Source organism: Pundamilia nyererei, unplaced genomic scaffold (genome assembly GCF_000239375.1).
Source record: "Pundamilia nyererei isolate P.nyererei 1_Seehausen unplaced genomic scaffold, PunNye1.0 scaffold00110, whole genome shotgun sequence".
In the NCBI taxonomy this organism is placed as follows: domain Eukaryota; kingdom Metazoa; phylum Chordata; class Actinopteri; order Cichliformes; family Cichlidae; genus Pundamilia; species Pundamilia nyererei.
In genome coordinates, this window is record NW_005187511.1 from 104,805 (window position 1) to 129,783 (window position 24,979).

The 24,979-nt window shown below is 39.9% G+C and overlaps 1 protein-coding gene across 3 annotated transcripts; it reads left to right on the plus strand.

Annotated features, from left to right (window-relative positions):
* The first annotated feature begins 327 nt into the window (after positions 1-327).
* fgd5b (FYVE, RhoGEF and PH domain containing 5b) lies at positions 328-22,523 on the plus strand. Of its 3 annotated transcripts, none has more exons than XM_005741345.1 (21): positions 328-544; positions 1,443-4,005; positions 10,186-10,339; positions 10,852-10,910; positions 11,018-11,048; positions 11,598-11,749; positions 11,943-12,099; positions 13,769-13,859; positions 13,984-14,034; positions 14,603-14,661; positions 15,920-15,991; positions 16,220-16,288; positions 17,902-17,985; positions 18,137-18,216; positions 18,412-18,508; positions 18,633-18,770; positions 18,924-19,026; positions 20,409-20,545; positions 20,647-20,772; positions 20,912-21,066; positions 21,501-22,523. In XM_005741345.1, the coding sequence occupies exons 1-21, from the start codon at positions 535-537 to the stop codon at positions 21,535-21,537; spliced, it is 4,425 nt and encodes a 1,474-aa protein (XP_005741402.1). In that variant the 5' UTR covers positions 328-534; the 3' UTR covers positions 21,538-22,523. The 3 variants fall into 3 exon arrangements, with proteins under 3 accessions (XP_005741402.1, XP_005741403.1, XP_005741404.1); XM_005741346.1 differs by having other exon boundaries at positions 20,647-20,745; XM_005741347.1 differs by lacking the exons at positions 20,409-20,545; positions 20,647-20,772; positions 20,912-21,066; positions 21,501-22,523 and adding an exon at positions 19,826-19,992.
* The last annotated feature ends 2,456 nt before the right edge of the window (positions 22,524-24,979 follow it).

Consider the following 24,979-nt stretch of genomic DNA (forward strand, 5'->3'; position numbering starts at 1 on the left):
CGCACACACACACACACACACACACACACCCTGGAACAAAATGTGGCATTTTTTCCTTTTATGGGATTTTCCCAGAATTATCGTTTTTGTGTGTAGTCCACCTCGTGAACAGGCGTTAAATTATGTTTCTTTTACATAAATTGAGTGACTGTCTACGTAAAACATCCACATCACTCCGTTTAATCTCATCCCTGTTATATTTACTGATTACAGTAAAGTACCAATCATCGCTGAAATTCATTTGTAGGCGGACTGTAACATTTCCAACACTTGACTGGACCTGCTGCTGTGCAGGGATTCTCCTCAAGTGCGGTTTATTCCAGTTTCCAATCGCGTCCGGCGCGCACCAAGACGCACCAGCAAGCGATCAGCTGGGCAGCGTTTCCCTCCCAGAAGGCAGGGCTGCGTTGAGGCACACTCACTCACTCTCTGCTTAGACTATTCAACAGAGTTTGCTGTTTGCTCCATTTTTATTACTTTTTGTGTCCTGACTGATTTTGCGGACGAGATGTTGGAGATACTCGCTTTCCAAAAATGAACACAGGTGAGACGATTTGCCTCGAGCCACGAACTGCTTCACTTTCGACATTTTTGGAAAATTAGAAGACATACGAAGTTTACAGTTACTTATATCTTACAGATTCATCTTTTTAAAGATATATATATATGTATATCTCACTTTGGCTCCTTTCTTCGTAAATGAATGACTCCAGCTGTAGCAACAGGATATGGAGCAAATCAAAGTGTGCCTTTACCCAGTGTTTCTTGATTTTACAAGGAAGTATGGTGTTGGTTATATAGAAGAAAAGAGAGCGCTTTAGCAAAAATGAAGCTCGCTTGGGGTTTGAAAACTTCAAATCAATCTTTAACTGCATGTTTTCTATTTATAGGCAACTGTCATAATTTTAACACTTCCTTTATATAGATATTGTGCATTGCATAATGTATTGATGTAATTCATGTATTGAATACACGTGAAGTACATGTGCTGATTTATTAGCACTGTCCTTTGCGACATGTAAAGTGACCTATTGTTCTTAAAGCAGTACAGGCAGCCTGACAGGAGTGTCTCTCGCTTGAATCACAGGAAGTGAATCAGGGAATTCCCTTCAATTCTTTCTTGAAGAATATCAAAGTATACATTACTAATTTAGCATCTTTTTATTATAATCTTACACCACCGAGCTGTACCAATTGGAGGAGCTATCTTGGTTTGTACTGTCAGTTTCATGTATGGAAATATATATATTTTTACAAAGAAATATTCTACAGATTTTGTGAAGAAAATGTGCACAGCTAAATATGACTCTTACACACGGTTCAAAGTTTTATCATTTGTGAATCTTTAATCAGTTTTAGGTCACAGTGAAACAATGCAAATGACCTGCAATCTATTTTAAAGCACATAATCTTACAGTTTCCTTTTCCTGTTGTTCTTTCAGACTGCACCAAGCCCTCTGTTGCTCCCAAGCCAAGATTTGTTTGTCACGCCAAGCTGTCCCCCCTTCTGTCTGCAGCCAGGGGTCCTAAACCTTCTATAGCCCCAAAACCTAAAGTCGCATCAGAGGTAAATGGCAGCCAGGGAGGATGCAGTAATGGCAGCCTGGTAACCTCAGATGGTGAGGCTGATGAGGAGCACAAGAAAGAGAATGGTCTAAACAAAGCAATTATAGACACATTGCCAACAGAGCAACAATTTAACTCTTACATCCTCAAATCACCACAAACAGACTCACCATCGGGGTCACATGGGCTGGAGGACAGAGATGTGACAGAGGAGGAAAACGAAGATGAAGATATGATTCTGAAGATGGATGAGGACTGGAGATTAACTGACAGTGCTGTGACAGAGGAAGCTGATTCCCTGGAAACACTTTGGATCAGTGATGCTAGACCCACGGCTGACTCTGAGGAGGCAGTGGAGATGATTGACACAGACGTGACGGAGGACATGGATGCTGAAGGTTGCGATGCAGGTGAGGCGCTGGCCGACACAGATGGCATCTCTGTGGGAGACTTTTCTGTTAACAGCATCGATGAGGAGGCAGGCTGTTATTCTGGTGAAAGTCGAGACCTGAACAAGAACCAGCGCCAAATTGAAGAGGATGCAAATACAGCAGACGATCTAACTGAGTCTTGTACAGATGAACCTGATGTCCTGGGTGAAGAAACCACAACTGAGGCTGATGACAAGCGTGTTTTTCTACCAGAAGATGAAGAGAAAGTAGAACCAGTCTCTGACTGTGGTTTCACTTGTAACATCCTAAAGCTGAGGTGTAGCCCTAAGATTAAAGAAAAAGGTGAAAGCCAAGAGCACACCCGCTTTTATGACTTCACTCCTGACGACCAGAAACAGATCTCTGGTGCAGCTAAGAGACACACTGGCTTAGAAGGCGATCCAGGTTATGAGCCGTTTTACATCTCTTCGGAGGACATTATAAACCGAGACTTGATGTCAAGGAAAGACAAAACTTGTGGACCACTAGAGAGTGCACTCACACAAAGTACCGTTTCTTCTTTAAACAGCCATGGAGTATCAGCCAGAAAATATGAGGAAACAGCCGAAAATATACAAACGGAGTGTTTGGGTTCTCAGGATTACATTAACAACACTCATGAAAACAAGGTAAGGATATGTCCGAAAAGGATGCCTGTCAAAACTGAAGAGCATAATTCTCATGCAGTGGGAGACATATTAAATCATTTGTACTTCCAGCCGAGGTTCAGGCAGATATCCATCTCAGTACCAACAGATGCCGATACCTCACTGACCTCTTCATGCTCAGGAAGCCAGCTCCTGTCCCCAAACGACTCTGACGTCTTCAGAGACGACGATGACTCGGAGGGCCACATTGTGCCCTTTCTGGATGACACCACTGACACAGAGCAGGACATCAGCGATGAGCATCTATACGAGGAGCCAGGGAAAAGTTTGTATGCGGAAAATGGTTTTCCTTTTGATAGGAAAGTGACTGGGATTCGATCCCACTCTTTGTCACACCGCATTACTAATAAAGTGGAGGATACAGGAGTGCAGTTTCTTCAGAAGCCCTACACGAGTGGATTTGGACAACCTGCAATGAGCAGCAGCCCCATGTTAAACTCAACACGGCACAAAAGTTACTCAAAACCCCATTATTTGTCCCTGTACCCCCGTTCCCTGTCCATGGAGGGCCAAGACTCATCTCTGTGTGTCTACAGGGAAGGATCTCCTAGACAGAGAGGTGCCCTTTGTTCATCTGAAAGCTTCTCCAGGCGCTCCCCTCTCTCATCCAGTGCCCTATCCACACCTACATCTGCAGTGGATATCCCTCCTCCGTTTGAGCTGGCCTACATCACTAAGAGGCCTATTACAAAGAGTTCTCCTTCCCTTCTCATTGAGGGGGACTCATCAGAGAAAAACAGGAAAAAGAAGTCCTCCCTTAAGCGCTTTCTCATGCTTAAATTTAGGCGGAAGACAGAAAACAAGCCCGCGGTCGATGTCAAACCATCGTTCTTTAAGCCCTCAGCCGAGTCCAGCCACCGTACGCCCAGCAGACTGCTGGATTTAGATAGAAGCAGCATAAACAGCTCTCCGCAGCTGAACTCACGCTCAGTCAGCAAACTACAAGTTTCACCTGAGCCGGCCTCTCCCTTCCTGTTCTACAAGGAAAGCAGAAGGAAAGGGAACACTGTGGCCTTCCTCAATCGCAGCGTTGTCCGGGTGGAGTCCTTCGAGGATCGCTCTCGTGTGCCTTTCACTCCTCTCCCCCTGACCAAGCCTCGGTCCATCTCCGTCCCCAACACAGATACCTCTGACTACGAGAATGTTCCGGCCATCAGTTCAGACTACGAGAACCTTCAGGTGCCGCAGCGGAGGCCTGTTCGGCAGATACCTCTCACAGACTTCTTTGTCCGTCCCAGTCGAGTGCTGTCTGCTGCCAATGAGACAGATGGTTATGTGGACATGAGCAGCCTTCCTGGGTTTGAGAAAAAAACTCAGTCACTTGAACAGGAAACAGAAAGGTATGTAAATGAACCAAAGCTTGTAGCACTGCCTTGAGTTAAATGATGACATTGCTAAAAACAATAACAATGTTGGTTTAAAATGTTGTCTTGGTAATTGCTTATTACCACTAAACATCACACGCAAGGTTTTATGCAATTCAAATTTGACGTGTTGATGCTATCAGAAGAAAGTCATATTATCTAAGTTAGGGCTCCACACTGGATTCACCGTCTGGAGATTATGAATCTCTGCAACAATTTTTATGTCTGTCCATCCCAGAGTTTTTGCAATAAATCCATCAGCACCAAAGCAGTGGAGTGTCTTACTAAAAGACCAAGAAGCCAAACAGCTAACACGCATGGCAATTGTGCATCATATTAGTGATTCCTGCCACTACCATTTTTTATTACTTCATGGTCACTTTAATAATGTCCTTGGAATTATCATTATTTGTTATATAGAGACCCCCCTGATGCTATGATCCCTGCAGGTATGTAAAGAGGAAGCTTACCTCTTACCTTGCAGTAAGACTAAACTTGTCTTGTCATGGCTTGTTGAGTGGGAGAAGAGGAAATGCTGGTGTAGGGGTAGTGGCTTAAGATGTAATTGAAAACGGGCTGTTTTCATTCATAAATCATCCCTTTAGGTACAGAAAATGGGGTCCTTTTGGGCTGATGTTGTAGGCAGAGCCTCTTGTGTCTCTAGTGGGATGCTGTTTGTTGTATGATCAGCCAGGCGGCTCTGACTTTAACCCACCTCCCCCTTACCCCCCACCCCCACATTCCTGTTAGCTGTGCCCATATCATACAGGCTGTCCACGATGATTAATAGTCAGAGTCTTTTGGAGTCATTGCTCGTCTCTAGCCATTCAGAAACAACAGGCGGTGATACAATCTCAGTGTGTTCTGTAGTCAGCAGTTGTTCACCAAAGAGCTTCCCTCTCCTCATGTTCACCATTTAGGTTATACTATATGTGCAAACAAAGCTGTACAGCAGGGCTTATAATACACTGCTGAAGAGGCTGACACAGTGTGGTTTGACACAGACCATTGTATTTTATACTCTATATCATTTCTGTGAAAATTAACTCCTAAAATCAACCATTGGAAAACATACAGGTGTACTTCTGACTCTTAGTCATCAATGAACAGCTTGCTGTCGTCATCCTTTCATATATTTTCCTCACAAGAAGTTTTTACAGTCTATAAACTTAAATATTTTATGTTTTAAATCAATAAATCAACCTGCACACACCTTGAGTTGATGATGAACATGTGAACATGTTGTATGGCTGAACATATCATTATTACTCTGGTTTGGGCAAACTTTTTTTCTGGTGCCTTAAACTACACATGGATACTATTATTTAGGGACTTGTTTAAATTCCAGCTTTTTCATATGGACACTGTGCTCACTTGCATGTGCACACACTGGCTCCCCATAGTATTGCAGCGTGAGTTAATAGAGTAAATTAACCTGTTTATCTACTACACATTTGAGAACTGTGAAAATGCCAAAGACAATATTGAAGAGCCCAAGGTGGCTTCATCAAGAATCTTTATTTTGGCCAAAAAATGCAAAATATTTTTAAAATAATGACAAATAAAAAAAAGTAAGAAATGTGAAAATGACCTAAGGGATAAATTTCAAGCAAAGACCAGGCAGGTAACTTATGCACACAAACAGAAAAAACAGAGCATTTGCTGCTTTCTCTTGTCATGGTTACAAACACTGGTTTAGCTCATTGATTTGAACAAGTGGCCCAAATGCCATAAGCCTAGTATAGAGGCCCAGGTTGGATTATGCCCCACAGCCATTTACTGCATGTCTTCTGCCCTGGTCTTTCTCCCAGTGTCTTCTCGCCACTGTTCTATCAAAGTAAAGGCTGAAACCCAACAAATAAATAAAAAAAAAACAGACTTTATTTAAAAGATACCTCCATGACGTCCTGTTGTGAAGCCTCGTGTTTGGTACAGACAGTATAAAAGACATAGCCACCCTGACTCTATAACTGTAACTTAGAAATTCTGCATTTTGAAGCTTCAACATTAGCATTTTTGTCTGCTGTGTTATTTGGAGCCAGACATTCCCTTATATGGATAAATGATGGTATAAGCTACCACTATAGCCAGCATGGTGAGCAAGCTACTTTCATAAGCTGTACCAGGTAATACCAGCTAATTAAGCACAGACTTCTGCAATGGTCTATCTAACAATAAAGCTAAATATCAGTCAGATAACATATTAAAAGTGCTCAAACAGCACAAACATGACACACACAAATGCACACACAGTTGGGAGGTCCAGTTTAATGACTTGAACTAGGATGAGGCCTACCCAACTGGCTCCAGCTGCCTATCCATAGATGCTGAAACTGTTTTTAGTACCAGGCTGTAAATGTGTTTTTCTGTTCTGCAACATTGGACATTTTAAAGTGTGAGCCTGTAGGGGCTGACTGCTTTAAGCATTGTCTTGAGGAACTGCAGTTTTTGCCACTTCTGTGCTGACATCATATTTCATTCACAGAGGTTGCCCCCCTGGTTTGACAATATAATTGTCACCATCTTGATTTTTTGGAGACAGAAAGAGAAAGGGTTACAAAATGAACACTAATAATGTTAATAATAATAATGATGATGCTAGTGCTAAGATGTAAATCAATAATTAATAACAATGATAGAATTGCAGGGTCAAGGTGCATAAAAAGCAAATTAACTGGAAAAGGCAAATTAACGTGAGGCTCATTAGAGACTCGTGTAACATTAAAATTGTTTCAAGAGAAAAAATATTTTGGGAAAAAATGGTCAGCTATGTATATAATGCTTAAAGTTTAACACTGAATATATAATAAATATTTTTAAAGAATCATCACCCTTTCAATTCTTACAAAGGGGGTTTATAACAAACCCATAAACCCTTCCAGTTCCTGCTGTCTAGTAGTGTCAGAGATGTAAGTTCCCTTTCAAAACAACAACGATTTAAAAAATAACACTACTAATAATCTACTTAATCCAGTTGAGCCTTATTTGTCAAAGCAAAACAGGAAAAAAAAAGTATTTAACAAAACTCCATCGTAAATACTACGTAAACAGTGAATAGCTACAACCTCAATAAATCAGCAAAGCTGTCAAATTTAAGAAGCTACAGTAACAAGATTTTTTCATTATATAGATTGAAATAAAACTTTTTAAAATAATTAATGAATAAGTTGTTTTTTTTAATTATTTGCTGATTTTTTATTATTATTATTTTTATGCACGACTCATTTATTGCTTAATTGACCTTTTAATGTTAATCCTAAACAAACAGTGGCATGAATATGATTTCTGCACGGTGTTTCAGCTTCTACAGAATAAAGCCAGCATAATCACAGTTCTCCAAATGGACAGTAGAGTTAGAGGCTGAGGATGTTAATTTTGCAATAGCCTGAAGGAGCCATATTAACAGATAGTTTGGAGATAATTGGTGTCTTTTCTCCAGTCAGCTTTCATTGGGAACCTTGCTTGAGGAAAAAGATAGAAACAATATTTTTTATCTCCTGTAATTTATCGCTGCACATTTCGCCTTGAGACGTCATACATTGTGGCAGGAGCGTGTGAAGAGATGGAGGCAGTTTCTTTGGCAGTGATATAAAAGCCTAATATAGAGACTGTCCGTGCAGTTTTGTGGTATCTCATTCAAAGTTTGATCTAGTAAACAGTAATGGGCCATGCAGCTCTAATGTGTGTGATGCAGAGATCTGAACTGCTCACATATGTTGTTCATATGTAGCTAATTTGCATCTCAGTGGGATTTAATCCACCGGTGCTTGGAGTGAAACATGGCAGGAAGATTGGCAAAGCAATTATCTGGTCACGTAGAGGACTACTGCATCACCACTGTAACTTTAAGGATGTGTTGTTATTTGCGTAGCTTACATTCCCCGCTGAGCGGCAGACATTAGCATATTCATTTGGGCTCCCCGCAGAAGGAAATCTCATAGCATAAAATACCAACATGTGTCCCTGATCGGGTACAGTTGTCACCGCGGGCCTTTCAGAATCAGTTTATTGGCTTTTGCAGACCTGCAATGTTTTATCTATTCACATTTAATTCTAACACTGACTATGTTTATTATAGTGATATTTCAATGTGAAGCATAAAGATGATTTGAATGGTTAAATAAAATTCATCTGATTTATTCTCGCATGAATGAAGCTCATATTATAGAATCACTTGGTCAAAGTGTGGGGGGAAAAATGAAATGACACATTTTAAGGCTAGAGTAGTGGTTTTCAACAAGGGGATGCGATATACACTCACCAGACACTTTATTAGGTACATTATGCTAATACAAGGTTGATTTCCCATTTAGCTTCAGAACTGCCTTAATTCTTTGCGGCACAGAATCAACAAGGTGCTGGAGATTTTGATTCATATTGACATTGACGGCGTCACAGAATTGCTGCAGATTTGACAGATGCACATCCATGAAGGGTGTCTTTAGATCTACCAAAACACAAAGGTGCTAATTAACCCCCACATCATTACGCCACCACCATCAGCCTGAACTGGTAATGTGAGATAGGATAGATCCATTCTTTCAGCAGCAGCTTACAGCAGAAATCAAAACCAAAATCATCTTTTGTGGTCCAATTTTGGTGAGCCTGTGTGAATTATAGCCTCAGTTTCCTGTTTTTAGCTGACAGGAGTGTCACCTTGTGTGGTCTTCTGGTGCTGTAACCCATCACCTTCAAGGTTTAATGATTTCATCCATTCAGGGATGCTTTTCAGCATAACTTCATAACTAGTGTTTTTTGAGTTACTGTAGACGTCCTATCAGTTTTAAGCAGTCTGACCTCCTCTGACCTTTAGCATCAAAATGCACTTTTGCAATTCAGTGGATATTTTTCTCTTTTTCTGGACCTTTTTTCGTAAATGCAGAAGTCAGCTGGGCGGGAAAACCCCAGTAGATCAGCAGTGTCTAAAATACCAACACGTTCTCACTCCCAAAGCATAACATTTTACGCTAGGTGACAAATCGTCAACATATTACGTTTTCGGCTACCCACCACGTTCCTAAATGACGACCTCGGAAAAAAGAGGAAATATGAGAACCGTCTGGACTCCATCTAAACATGTTCGCTCTTTTTCTTCAAATCGCTTAGAAATTCGCTATTTAACATCATTATAGTCCTGGTTAAGGTCAGGCAAATAGTCAGACTAGCCTGACTAACAGACACCGAAAAAAAACCCCAACAACATGCAAAGTCACTTAAATCACTTTTCTTTCTCATTCTGATGCTCAGTTTGAACCTTAGCAGGTCATCTTGATTATGTCTACATGCACTCTGTTGCTTCCATGTGATTGGCTGATTGGATATTTACATTATTGAGCATTTGAACCAGTGTCTATAACAAAGTGTCTGTGGATATATTATTATTAAGGAATAAGAAGGAACAAGCACTTTCCCCACATATTTTGATTTTTGTCGATTAATGATGAAAACAATTACGGATCCTGAAGGTAGGTAAGTTTAGCCAGACTTTTTGTAAGTCAAAAAGCAGAGACAGCTGGAATGTTTTGGTCACAGTAATCACTTTTCTGTGGATTAAATAGGTTAAAATGTCGTATTTAGTGAGCTTTAAGATGATCCTTGGCAAATATTATTTTGTTTCAGCGTTAGCTCTGTGTCCTTGTATTCAGTATTTATGTTAAGGTGCTAAAGTTCTGCTCTCCATATCTTCATAAAACCCTTACGTTCTGGACTATTGTCCATCTTAAATAATACCCCACATTTACTTAATTTAGTCCGTAACACTATGAGGCCTGTGGAAGAATTTGAGATGAAATAAGTCTCTGTATCCTTTTTACCAGGCAAAAGTGTGATTTGAAAATATTTTTGCTCTCAACAAATCAAAACTGTAAATTAGGCAGAGTAGTTATGAGGCTGTTACATCAGTGTTATGAGCCAGAAACCAAATGAGGTACAGCCTCATAAAAATAAGCCAACAAGAGCGATATTATTAAACATGTTTTTGAATTTTTTACTTCCATTTTACCAAATTCAGTGCAAAAGAAACCAATAAAATGCTACATGAATTTTCGTCATTATTGTTAAGAGTGTGCATATACTCTGTAGCATTTTTTGGACTGTATATCCAGCACGCTGCCTTGTTTCACACCAGCCACTCCTTTTTTTTGTTGCTTCCCACAGTGCCTATACAGAAGCATACAACGTGTGTGCGTTGGCAGCTGGTCCACAGGTTAATCCGGTGGGTGAAGATGTGAGAAAGACAATGGGTGAAGAAGACCAAGGACGCACCTCTGAGGAAGACGAGGCAGTGACAGAAAACAACTATGACAGACAGGTTGGGTTCCTTACAGGCACACTGAGGGGAGAAAAAAGGTTTTATAGGTAGAATAACAGATTTCCACAACAAAATGTTAAATATCTTGTCCATAACATACTTAGCTTAGAAGTCCCCATTCACTAAGCCTTTTATTCACCTACTCTTATTTAGAAAACCCTCCATCCTCAGAAATAAAACTTAATTATTTAATTGTTTTTACAGAGAAGTCACCTTTCCTCCAAAGGACTGGTAGAAATGAAGATGTATTGTAAGAAGGGAGTAACATAACACAGAGTAAACTGTTTTTTTTCACCTTGGCCAACTGCAAAAATGCCCTCCAGTGCCAGCATTTTAATGCAGGTTAATGGAGGTTAATGGGCTACTACAGGGCTGTCCTCATTATTTAGAATTTGATTGCTGCTTGGAGATGATGTTGAGTGGTGAGCCAGCTACATTTGAACCTGCGCCAGAATGCTTTCGTTTCTCCCAACGTGAGGCTTATTCCAAGTAAATAATATGATTGTTTACAGCCTGACGGTCGATCCAGAGCCTTTTACATCGTCAAAGAGCTGGTGGATTCAGAGAGAACGTAAGTTTCCTATTTAACATATTATTTCTTATTAACTATATCTGCTAAAAGCAGTCTCGTTCCCAGTACTATCCTGCTGAATTGAGGCTTTATTTATCTACCCACAGACATGTTAAAGCCCTCAAGGTGCTCCAGGAAGTAAGTGAAGTTTATATATATATATATATATATATATCCTTTTCCAATTAACCAACCCACTCTACATCTCCTGTATGCATCCAGATATTCAGTACGGGTAACATTACAGCTCAGGTTTATATTTATTACCTTTATTCCTGCGTCTGCTTTGCTGTGTGTTCGGACCATAGTTACTCATTCACAAGCTCATTTTCACCACACTCATTTAGCACAAGTACACTTTTCTTCTGCTGTCCTCTTTGTAGCTCCACTGAAACAGTGTGGAGCACCTCTGCTGTGATAATGAGACAGGAGCAAACGCTGTTTTTTTCATTTTGCTTCCTGCTACAGTATAGGGCATAACCAGTGACCTAAACCACTCCAATGCTTGAAGAGATGATGAGATTCCCTGATATATTAGCTTAAGCTCTTCCTGCTGTGGGAGAGTTAATCTATGGTGGAGAAAGGGACAGATTGCAGGCTAACTGCGTGGTTTTGGGAAACTGGAAGCAATATTTTAACCTAAACTGTGACATAAAGTTAATTCCTCCACACTCATCCATGTGCCAGGACTTTCGTGAGGCTGTTCGGTCGACAGTAGGAGACGAAGGGGAACCTGCGCTGGATGATGAGAGACTTCGAGAGATTCTTAATGAGCTTCCTGATGTTTACACCCTGCACCGCACGATCCTTACTGAGCTAGAGAATCGAATCCAACACTGGTGAGCGATGGGACAGCATACATTACTGTTAAATAGGAAATACTTCAACACACACACACCTAAAACACATCAAGCTATTATTGAAAAAAAAATCCTTTCCAACCTTTTTCTTCCTCTATTGTGTTGCTCAGAAAGCAATCTAAGGGCAGTGGGTACTTCTCTGTCATGATCTCGCCTCTGTTTGTTCATTCAGGGAGGACAGCCAAACGATTGCAGATATATTCCTGAGCAGGAAAGCAGAGTTTTTGGTCTTTACCACCTACATCGGCCACTACGATCGGAGCATGAGTTTACTGGAGGACAGCTGCCGAACATCGCCCGCTTTTGCGGAGATTGTTCAACGTTTTGAGGTATGACCTATGACAGGGTCTTTTAACTGACTTGTGAAAGGTAGCACAAAATTCAAAATGGCATATTGTTAAAATTAACTATAAATTTAAAAAAAAAAAAGAAAAAAGAAAAGGTGTTTTTGAGAATCAAATGGTCTTTGCTGTGCTCAGCGAAAGCTGCACAGCTATGATTACATTTTCTTACTATAAGGACATTATTAGATAGTCAAGAAGTCAAGTAGAAAACCTATACTGTTATTGTATGTTCAAAAGAACAAAAACAGAGTTAGTGATGATTAAATGTAGGATACTTGTCTAAGTAGTTATGGATTTCTATATACATATATGTGTGTGTACATGTGTGTATGACAGAGAGAGAAGAAATAGAGACATAAGGCTTTGAAAAGTCAGACACTAAGTAGCTAGAAGTCATCGTTTTATTTCAAGCAGCAGCTACATTCATCTGCCAAAAAAGGAGCAGTTATGGCACCCAAAAGACAAATAAAGACATTAAAAAATCTTTCAGAATGACAATTTAATCACCAAACCTTTCTTAAAATTTATGTTGCTTGCATTTACCAATGGCTTTTTGAACTTTCCCAACACAGGCACAAATTAATTAGAGACTAATTTTAGCTCCAAGGCTGCAGTTATAATTAGCCTCAATTAAACGAGCAGACACAGGAATGTGTTTGTCTAACCAGAGAGCAACAGATAGGAAAGCCTTTAAGTTGATAAGTTTGGAGTATTAAAAAACGATAAGTACAACAAAAACGCATTATAAGCATTTCTTAAACAGCTGTTGTTTTATTCTCAGTCGCATGTTATTTAGAGTTCAGAGCAGGTCAGTCTCAAGTTTGTTCTTGCTGTTTTTCTCCTCAGGGTTTGGTTACTCAAAGTATTATGCTTTTTAATAATGCCAGTTAATTGTAGATCAACGTCGAGTGGCACAGTGTACATGTGTTTTATTTATGGACAGAGGAATTTTCAATATTTTCCGTCCATTTTACAGACCACTAAGGAGAGGAGTTGGCTGTAAAAGTTTGCAGAGCTGCGCAGTTTTCTCCGTCTAATTTAAGAGCACCGGCGTTTAAACGTCCTTAGATTCTACTTTGTGCATTAATGCCAACGCAGTGAGCTTCTTTGTCTACCCTTTAAAACAAGAGGCTGCTGACAGAATAGTTTTTTTTTCACTATGAATTAAAAAAGTGAAAAACTCAAATTATCACAAAAATACTATAAACAGAAGTATGTTACACTGTCCATTACATTTATTTACAGGGCAAATACCTTCAGTACTTGCCGAGCCCCATTCTTAACAGTAGCATTGAACCAAGTCTTTCTAATGACTAACGAAGATTTGCATTTTTGTCGCTAGCAGTGTCTGTGTGAAATAACTAAATACAAGTTCAGGCACACACCCAAACTCACAAACTGCTGTGCTGACAGGAAGTTTGGGTTATTGGCCCTTGTTCACGTTTAAAATATGACTGTTTCTCCTCAAAGCTCCTGTGATGTTGTATAGCTTGTGTGTCGATACAGCTGTCCTCTTTTTTGTGGACAGTTTCATTCCTTGCCTTTTTAATCACTCTGGCATTGTTTGACTTGTGTTCATGTGAGCTTCTGCAGTAAACGTGGCCCTTAAGGGCAGCTGTGATTAAGGGAAATAACAAATATGTATGTGTCTCAGGAGAAAAATCCAGCTGGGGAAAATGCCTCCTTTAAACATCAGCTTCTGCGGGTCATCGTGCGTGTGGCTCAGTATCGTATGCTCCTCACGGGTGAGCCAAATTTTAATTAAATCAGGACAAAGCGTCCGTCCTACAGTATTTAGATAATATCTTACTCAACATTGTTGTCTTCTTTACTCTCTGGAGGAATTCATTTCTTTTCTTTCTCTTGCAGATTACTTGAACAATCTCTCCCCAGATTCCAAGGAATATGAAGACACTCAGGGTACAGTAAACATATCACAAGAGCAGGCAGCAGTGTGCACAGAGGCTGCAAAGTTCACACTCTCTCCTACTCACAGGAGAGCTTTGCCAGCTTCTGTTTGTGGCTGTGTGTTTAGAAAGAATTTATTCGTGCTCATTTGGCATGTAGAAATGGTCAAGAGAGAGCCAATTTAGATTTCTTTGTTTTTGGTGGTAACCCACCGAGGAGTCATTCGAAGTATTTTCTGCCTGAAGACAGTAATGTGTAATTCATGAGAAGGCACGTTGAAGCAACACTATCTCTTGCTGTATCTCCCATAAGGGAGCCACCTAGTCCAAACATGCAGACACTTCCAGACTCCTAACTTAATCACTTTGCACACAGAAGCAAGGAAAAAAGATCTCAGGAGTTATACAAACCTTTAATGTGATTGTGGTCGTGACTGAAACGAAATAAATCCAGTTCAGCTTTATTTATGCCAAGTCACAATAGTACTGACACCTTAACTTTATGATATTGTAGAAAGAAACCAAACAATCCTCTCTGACGTCTCTACCCTGATCCCTCTGTCTGTGTTTGTTTTACTCAGCTGCCGTAGTAATCATGTCTGACATCGCAGATCAAGTGAATGACAGCCTAAAACACGGGGTAAGGGTCACACGTTAACTCTTGTACACACAACACCACCTGTGATGCAGAATCACACTTTTTAAAAAATCTTATTAAGAGCACACACACACAAATGCAACATTCATACAGGAGTACAATCAATGATACTGGTTTATAGACCTAGTTGAGAAGGAAAGTTCACTGCTCCCTTATTAATAGTGTCACTTTTCAATGTGAATGCATTATTAAATGCACACATTTAATAATGCATTCAACCCAAGATATCATCAAAATCACACTGTTTAAACAGTTCTCCTCTTTCTCATGTTGGAATATGAACAAATATCATTTAATCCTTTCTTATTGTCATGAAGACATTTTGCAGCCACACTAAACTGAGACATATTTGGTGATTCCCAACCTTTCCAGCTTTTGGAAGGAAAAATCTGATATTTTCAGTCAGAAGCAAATAAGCTAAAATTTCAGGAAATCCCCCCCAAAAGAAATAAAACACGTTGTGTAGTATATATTTGTTTATTTCTTCTAATCTACATCTACTTTATCCTTTTACCCTTTGTGAACCGTCTGAAAATACCTGAAAGTGCAACAACTGCTGGATGTACTGACAGGAAACTGGGCACACTCTTCCCCACTTTTAAAAGCTGCAGCTGCGCTTTGAGAGTGAAATCTTAAATCAAACATTCATAGTAATAAGAGTCATAAGTAGAGACTCAAATCAGCATCCAGCTACAACTGTGTAGTTGGAGTCACATGTCTGGCATAATGACATTTTTGATTGGGCATGGTCTAAAGCAGGGGTGTCAAACTCAAATACACAGTGGGCCAAAATTCAAAACTGGAACAAGGTCGTGGGCTAACATTAATATTTATTGAAAAACAAATCTTCCTCCAGATTTAAGAATGAATCTCTTCTTATGGACTCAAACAAGTTTTGCTGAAAAACTGAATATGGAACAAGCAAAGCTTAATACTAAACAATATATATATTAGCTGTATAATACCAGTAGGCCAGCTCTAATAATAATTTGGTATGGCTTCGCGGGCCAAATGTAGTTAGGCTGCGGGCCAAATTTGGCCCGCGGGCCAGAGTTTGACACCTATGGTCTAAAGCGAAACATATATGGTATGTTTGTCTGATTTAAGAGATAGCTCCACTCTGGAGTCAGACAAAATATAAAAATATCTTGATGTTGTCAGGAAAATGACGATAATGCCCTTTCATCCATCCGTCTCTTATTTTGGCGTCTCACCCCTCTCCTTTCTTTCTGTCTCTCAGGAGAACTTGTTGCGTCTGGTCAACATAGAGTACAGTGTTCGTGGCCAGCGGGACTTGCTTCAGCCTGGCAGGGTATGTGTCTGATAACAGTATTGTTTCTGCTTAAAGCTTGCCAGCCCACCCTGTCTGTGTTGCACCACTCCTTGCTGCCCTTTACACAATCATTCAGCTGGGAATCCCCACACCGCCTGGTTAAATAACATTAATTACCGTAGATGCCCTCTTTGTGTCAGGATTTGATGAGTTGTGAAATGCTTGGTTTGATTAAATCATGTTTGCTTTGTTTTTTTTAACCGTCAGATTTTTGTGAAGGAGGGCACGCTGATGAAGGTCAGCAGGAAGAGTCGACAGCCCCGCCATCTGTTTTTGGTAAATGTTGTTTCCTGTTTGCAGGACATTGGTATTAAAGACCCATGTACCAGTCTCTTATTATACTAACTTTTTAAGATATGTGTGCTATTTGCTTAATTAGAACTTCTTATTTTTATTAAATGTGTAAAATGTAGAGTGAGGCATTTTCTGTCTGGTCTATTTCCATGTCCAGACTGAGCTATTAAGAGCAGGGTTTCCTGACAGGATGTTTCTGAATGCTGGCTTCCTGAGCCAGTTCTTTACTGACAGCACAGGGAAGGTCAACAAGAGCTCCTTAAAAACTGAGCGATCCATGTAGAGTTTTACAAGGCTAATTGTGTTTGGTAAATATTAGACTAGCATGCGTTTAGCTCCTTCAGTTGATCCTTATTAAGTTCATGCGATATGATGATAAAGAAGTAGAGAAGGATGTCATTGATGAAACAGAAAGCGTAAACTTAGTAACCACCTTAATACAATTGCTCTGTTTATTTACTCTAAAAATTCAGTTTGAAAAATCAATACAAAGATATGAAATATGAAATACTGCAATCAAGAGAGGTTGGGAAATTAAACGCCTTCGCATATTATCCATAGAGCATGACCGAGGTGGATTGTTTTTCCCTCCTGTGGTGTTTTTGAAATTTGTGGTCTGAGCTCGACACTAAAAAAACCCTCGTAAATGTCTCTTCTGGAGGAATATTGATAATCATCACAGCATAACTTTTATTTCCAAGCTTATTGGGATTAATGTTGGGGAGAGCATAATAAAACAAGACTGCAGGAGCTGGCAGTTTCCTCAAAGACGGTACTAAAATGCAGAGGGACAGTAAATAAAATTATGTACTGGAAAAATAATAAAAACTTTAATGATGCAATTTGACACCGACTTTGATAACCGTTGTCTCAAATATCTCACATATGTATAATCATAAACATTTATAAGTAGGAGTTATCAATTCACAGATCCCCTGCAGACATGAAATAATAATCTGCATATTTTTATTGGTTGTCTCACAACTTTAATCCTGGATTTCCTCATTGAAAAATTTGGTATTTCAAACTGCTGGATATTGTTTCATAAAAAAACACATTGGAAGCACAGGCAAACTTTCCCTGTTAGGAGATGAATCTAAAAACGATCTTCTACTGTCAAACTATGCATGTACGTTGGTGTTCTCATTGGAGGGCAAACATACAGGGGACATGACGCATGAGACGCAACCTACATAGAGGGTGACTGCACAGTTTTATTTACCATGTTTCAAATTAACCGATAAGTTCCTAATGAAGTGAAAATCGATTATTGGTTTCTTTTAGAAAAGGGTCTGATTGTGTTTTCATGCATGAGAAATTATTGTTTGTAAGCATTCAAATACACTGTGACTGTTTTTACTTTGTGCAAGAAAACGGCTGATAATTAAAAGGAAAAAAAAAATCCTGTTCTTTTTAAAATGTGAACACGGTGGTCAAGTTTTGCATTAGAGTGACGCCTACTGGAGAAAAGCTGCATATACATGAACGATGAACTGCTCAGCTGACTGTTTTAACTGCTGACTATTGTTTTTATGCTTCTAACAAAGCCTTTCATCTACACTCACTAACTGTGTCTCATGTCTGCCTGTTGTCAGATGAATGACGTGCTTCTTTACACCTACCCTCAGCAGGATGGCAAATATAGACTGAAAAACACTTTGCCCCTCACTGGACTGAAGGTCAGTCTTAAGATTAGAGTCAGTAATGCTCAATCGCCAGCTTACATGCAAGTTACATCCATAAAAGCACATGGATATTTCAAGAATGTGTTTGAATTTCTTGTACGTTTTTTCTTCATGTCTGGATGTCTGATCTTGAATGATTGCTCAGGTCAGTAAACCCATTATTGAAAATGTCCAAAATGCACTGAAGATAGAGGCAGCAGACATCTCCATCACTTTGTCTGCAAGGTGGGTCACAATATAGAGCATCCTGTAAAAATGATCGATAATATCTGTGGTACTGATGGTGGTGGAAAAAAAACAATGATTTTGCTACCAAAGAAGTCTAAAACCTTTGAAACTAAAGAGATGAAAGTGGATACTATCACATTAGGTGTCTAGTTGAATTGAAGCTTGTTTTGAGCTTGTCTGTATATTTTGCAGTTCCTTTTTTGAAAGAGAGGACTGGTTTTACACTCTTAATCGCGCTGTGACTGAGCATATGAGAGGCTCTGTGACATTCAGCAGTTGCTCTGGAGAGGTGAGCAAACCCTGCTTCCAAACAACTGTGTTAATACTTTACTGATATTTCTTCAGTCATGCTTAACCGCACCAACCACAATGAGACAGATATATCTGTGTGCTTCTGTGTGTGTGTGTGCCAGGCCAGAGATCGCCTCCGGCTGACTCTAGGAGAGAAGGCTCCCACACTTGTTCCCGTCTCACAAGTGATGATGTGCATGAACTGCACCTCGGATTTTAGTCTCACTCTTCGCAGACACCACTGCCACGGCTGTGGACGGGTGAGCCACATACAAATAAAACACTGAGCTATAAGATAGTTTAAAATCTACAGTTTAGACAGGATGCAGCAAACTGTAGCTTTCGCAAGTGTTAATCGTCATTAGAGCTTGTTTTAATGCGCTTTGTGGTTCCTTCGTATATTTGTGTCACAGATTGTTTGTCGGAGCTGCTCCAGGAACAGATACCCTCTGAAGTACATGAAGGATCGCATGGCCAAAGTGTGCGATCACTGTTACAATGAGCTAAAGAAGAGAGGTGAGAAAAATGTGCTCAAATACATTTGAATATCATATATTAAGAATTTCAAACTCAGTTTACATCATGAGTCACATGCAGCCGACTTTGACCTCAAATGGATTAGAACAGTGAAGCCCCCCCCCCTTTTTTTTTAAGTATAAAGAAGTTTAATCACACATTAAATCCCTCAGTTATCTATATATAAGAAAAAGAAGTGCTATTTCAAAAACATGTCCCAGTTTCTCTACATGACAAAGAAATACTTACATTGAAATGTACTTTAATACTTTCTGTTGTAGTTAAGTGAATAATGTGAAACATTTCTTTCATTTAAATGTTCACCTATTACTTGATTACTGTGGTGTAGTACGAATGCCCCCATAGGGGCTGTAAAACTTCTGAAAATACAGTTAAAAGTAGAAAATCAATCGAACATGTGACGGTGAGGATTGGAGTCTTTGGCAGGCCGCTTTGGGGCACTGAGCCATATGTTTGACAACCATCTCCTTTGTCTTCACCTGTACATGCAGGTCCTTTTGATTAGTTAAGTTTATGCTCGCACTGAGTGTGAGTGGAGTCAAACAGAGCTGGAAGATTAAAATGTTTATTTTACCAAAGGTACAATACTGGGCAAGAGTCTTGAGTCGCCCCTCCTTTCTTTATATTTTGCCAGAAGATCTGAAATAGATGCATTGATTTAGTGAAACGTGTGCAAACAAACAGGAAAATACAGGGAAATATGTACCTTATAATATTGTTTAAAACTGCTGGTTCATCCCTTCAGTTAGGTGTCTTTGTATGCTTAAATGATTCATAGGTCAGTAAACAAACAAACAACTTAACAAATTCTCTCAAAAATGGGCAAGAACGTGGATGGGACTGAGTAAAAAGCTGCCAACATCCAAAGAACTTTGAAAGACTGTGAGAAAGCCTGGAGAGCTAACCCCTAGCTCAAAACCACGACAAAAAACAAAAAATCAAGAAAGTCTGGCTCCTCTGGAAGTCTGGAAGCAAAATATAAAGAAATGAAGCTCAGGACCTTTGAAATGTGTATTCGGAAAAGACAGGAAGTTGTACTATTGGAAAATAAAATAAACAATCTAAATTAAAGATGAAACTCCTGGGCTGCTATTATGTACAACAGCTTTTTTACTGTCAGCTGCACCACGGTACAGTTACCTGTTACAGGTAAGTGGTCAGACAAAATAATAAATGTGATTGTGTTATCATTGCATTAGTATATTACTTGAATTCACACAGTTGTTACTGTGCAGTTTTCATCGTTATTCGTGCACGTCTTCATAGTCACAACAAATATGCCTGTGCTGTGAGTTCTCATTTGATTGGGTTGTAGCAGCTGTCCTTCACGCTGGTTGAAAGAGTGTGGGCTCTCTCCACAGGCGGAGATGCTGCTGTGATGTCAGGGCAGACGAGCCCTCGGTCAAACCGCTCCAGTCGTCCGCTCTCCACCGTGTTCCAGAACATTCATCCTCCCAATATTTGGAGACATCGGAAAGGCACTGCATCCTTCACACAGGTAAATTCAACAGAGTCTGTGCATTATGAAGGTTAATGAATCGCTGGTAATGAAGTGACAGCTATGCCATTTTATTAAGTAAAACTGTCATTGTTACACAGGTGACAGTGTCGGAGGAGGGCTCAATCAGTGGCAGTCTACAGCGAAGCAAGAAGAGCAAAAGGAACTGGAAGAGACTGTGGTTCCTCCTAAAAGACAAGGTGCTTTACACCTACAGAGCCCAAGAGGTGAGGGGAAATATGCACTCCCCTTTAACCTAAACCACACATATTTTACACCTATACAGACTGCAATGGCGAGGTTTAATAACAAAGTGTTGTATGTTATAACCTGTTTAGTTTCCTCTGATTTATCTTCCATCTGCAGGAGAAGGTAGCGTCAGAGAGTTTACCTCTGTTGGGTTTCACAGTGAGGCTGCCTGACAAGCAGAGGGGAGATGAAGAGGCTAATGTCTTCCAGCTGTACCACAAAAACACTTTGTACTACACTTTCAAAGCTGAAGATAACAACACAGCCCAGAGGTGAGAAGCACATTTACCTGATAGCCCATAAAATGGAAAGAGGCTTAGCTCTTAGCCTGACTCAGTTTGAAACACAACAAGCATTACTGCTGTATGGATGTTGATCTTGGGAACTCACAATGTCTTTGCCAGTAAAAATAACTAAATGATGGCTTCGCATTGACGGGTTGTTGCTTTCTGGGAGAACAACTTGACCTTAACCCACAGACCATCTACAGCAATTCTTCAACTCAGTTTAAGCATGAATAGCACCAAATTTGGGGAGAAAACAGAAAAGCTACCATCCTTGGCCAAGATAGACTAATATTAAAAACTGAGATATAAGACATAAAATTAGCTCAGTGAATAACGTAGCCACCCGATAGCCCTGGTTATTGTTAGGTGGTGCAGACTAAAATGACTCTTTTCTGATCTAAAATCTTTTCCTTGTGCAGATGGGCAAACGCCATGGAGGAAGCCACAGTTTTATAGAATAAGCTGAAAGAAAAGTCTGCCTTTCTCTTTCTACACACTTGCGCCCCTCAAAAAAACTTCTGACTGTGAAACCACAGCGAAGAGGAACAAACACTGTTTTATTACTGCAGGTTTACAAGTTATAACTTGCCAGCTGGACTGAAGAAAAGAAGACATTGTGTTCTTTGAGAAGGGACATGATCACCTACTTTGTCAACCTCCAAGTGTTCCCTGCCTGCTGGTAGAGCAGGTGTGATGCTGAGAACCACGAGATGCACTGGCCCAGATACCTGACAGTGTGGAACATTACAATGATGTGACCTGTATTTCCCCCAGCAGCTGATCAGCGTCACTCCTCCAAATTGTGGTGAAATGCTGTCGATTATTTCCAAGTTTTATTACTAACAATATTTTGAATATGTTGAATACTTCAGAAGAGGCTGAAACGATAATAACACCTGTCAGCTTAACTCAGAAATGGCCTCATCTTTAGTCAAACATGCATTATTTATGCCTTAATTTCAACATTTGTTCTTGCACTGGATCTCCATAAATATGCTCTGAAGCACAGGCTGCATCAAATAGGGAGTAACTTTATATGTATAATAGTGTCTATTGCTTTGCCATGTACTGTATTGTGGAGATGAACGTGAATAAGTAGTTTATATGCCTTTTGCACTGATTTGAAAAAGAAATGATTGTACAAATGAGTGTCATTCATTACTGGGACCAAAAGGTTCAACTACTGTACTTAATATACTAGCTACTGGGAAAATGTGGAAAACTATGTCTTTAACATTTTAAATCCCTATAATAAGTATATTATAAATCCATGTTTGTATAAGACTCACTGAGCTGGAGCGGATCTGCAGACGTGGACTGAAACATGAATCACTGATTGCACTGATCTACATAATCAGTGTTTTGGACTTTGTACTGTACTAGATGTTTTCTTATGTTTATTTACAAGACAATAATTTTAAAACAAAGTAAAAGATACTATATGATCATACAAAGAGTCAGTGTCTGTGCTTTCTCTTCATTCTGCTCGTGTCCTCTAGATGGCAGGTGGACTATATTTTAAAGCAGGTGGCAGGCTGTCATTGATTTTCTGTTACCGTGTCCTTGCTCGTGGTTTACAACACATACTTTAGATTAAATGAGGAAAAATTCAACATGCAGCAGCTTCTAAATAAACCTAAAGGTGCCTGGGCTGACAAATAGTCCATGTGACGCTTGTTCCGAGACCAAGCTGGTCAGTTTTTCAGCTCACGTGCAGAGCTTCTCGGGAAGACACAGTGGGACTAAGTGATACACAGACCAGTGTGCTGTTGGGCCAAAGACAGGCCAGGCCTGTTCTGCTTCTCATCTACCCCTGAGGCTTCCTGACCCAGAATAATATCAGGCAGAAAGTTTGCTTTCTGGGGCTACTGAAAAGTTGCAGACACCTCGTCCTACATAAAGGAGAGACCATTCATCACTGTGTTCTTCCTCTCTAGCCCCAGTTCTGCTTTCTCCCTACTCTGTTTGCTTTCATCACATATCTTCAATTGGAACTTCTCTGCCTACGTTGCATAGCAGTTGCCAGATGCCACAAGGAAAGCAGGGTACAAACCTAGTTTACCTAAATGTAGAACTTCTCTGTCAGCTTCCAAATGCAAATTTAGTGTGTCCGTATTTAAAATACTTCCCCTTAACTTTTTTTCCTTCTTCTAAAAACAGGAACTCATTGCAAGGGCATATATTAGGGCATATATGACTAGAACAGGTATATCCGGTGGCACTTTTAATGATTATTTATGTGCTAGTTAAGAAGCACAAAAAGAAAGCCTTCTGTGTGCTTGACGTGTCTTTTTCAGTGAGGCAGGAATGGTGTCATAATCCGGTCTTACTTCCACATTGCTGCAGGCGGGAGCAATGCAGAGTGAAGCAAATAATCAATCGTACACACAGCCTACTCAATAAGGTCAGATGCATGCAGCTCTGTTATATGTGGTCTGTTACCATTAACAACTGATGCTACGGAGCCGCTTGAAATCTATTCTGAGGTGAGCTTCCTTACCTGTGGCTTTTTACTCACAACGCACCAACAGCACACACTCGACTTTATTTAACGACAAACTCACACTGACACGCTCGGACCGCCAGTCTTTGTCTGAGAAGGGAATGCAGCGTTTGCATTGATGTCGTGAGCTACAACAGGATAGCTTCTCATCTTTCATAGTGCTGTGTGGGCAGCATTGCCTCAGGGGAAAGGAAAAGAGTTTATTACGCAAGAGCTGGATGTTTAATAAAAAGAAAGACTCCGTCCCCTTGACATTGGCTTGACATTTCTGGGTTTGCACCTTGTGTTTCTCGTTCTCACTCAGAGATGGGGAGAGGAAGTGGAGAAAAGAAAAGATACAGAGAGGCTGGAAGAATAGAGGGACTCACTCTTATGTCCCACTTTGCAAACTCTTTGCAGCCTACACTGCCAAGTCAATGTTACACCTATTCCACCTCCCCTAAAGCTTTAAATAGCCCGCTTTCCCTCAAAAGGACAAACCAGAGAGAAACACACAGCCTTCAGCACACTCTGCACCTCCGACTGAACATACATTATTCCTGCTGCCTAAACGGGTAGTCTGCATTGTGCCTTCTGTTCTCTGGTGATCAGTGTATCATAAACATTTAGAAAGAGATAATTAAACATATGTCAGCAGGACCAGCAGCCAACAATAAAAGGCTTGGAGATATGACATCTCAGAGGAGGCTTTTGCAAACTCCAAACACTTTAAAAAATGCTTGTTAATTGGGGAACAAGCCTTAAAACCGGGGTAAAGAAAAGTAAATTAAAAAAACGAAAACAAAACCCAGAACTTCAAATTAAAAGGGAACCTGGTTTGTGTGTTTTTTAATTACCGTAGAATCACTTTATTTGAACCATTTTAATTAATAAAAATAAGGAAAAGCCTGATAGGTTAAAGAGTGTGACGACTGGGGAACAAATAGATTTTCAAAGCAAACAAATAATACCTTTCAAATCTATGGAGCTCACTAACAAGAATCTTGTTTCTAGTTGAAAATGCAGAAGTGAAAAGGTAACCTTGTCAACAAACATCACAATGTTTTACCCTCATGCCCTTCATCCAGACGTGAAGGCATTATTTTTTCTTTTTGTGCACTGCGCTTCAGGTGTAAAAACATCAAGTTGTAGTTTGCTTGGAGTTTATTTAGAAGACCATGGGAATCAAACATAAGCTTCGGTGGCCCAAATAGGACTGGGCCAACACTCCACTGAACTGAATTTGTGCTTTTAATAGTATTTTTTTTTATATTTTTTATAAATAATGCAACAGTTTTCCAAACAATTAATTGCCAGTGACAGATAAATTCTTGTTTTTCACTAAATGTAAATGGCTGAGCAATGAGTAATTTTAAAATGTAAGCCCAAAGAGTAGCAGATTTCTTTCATTTACTA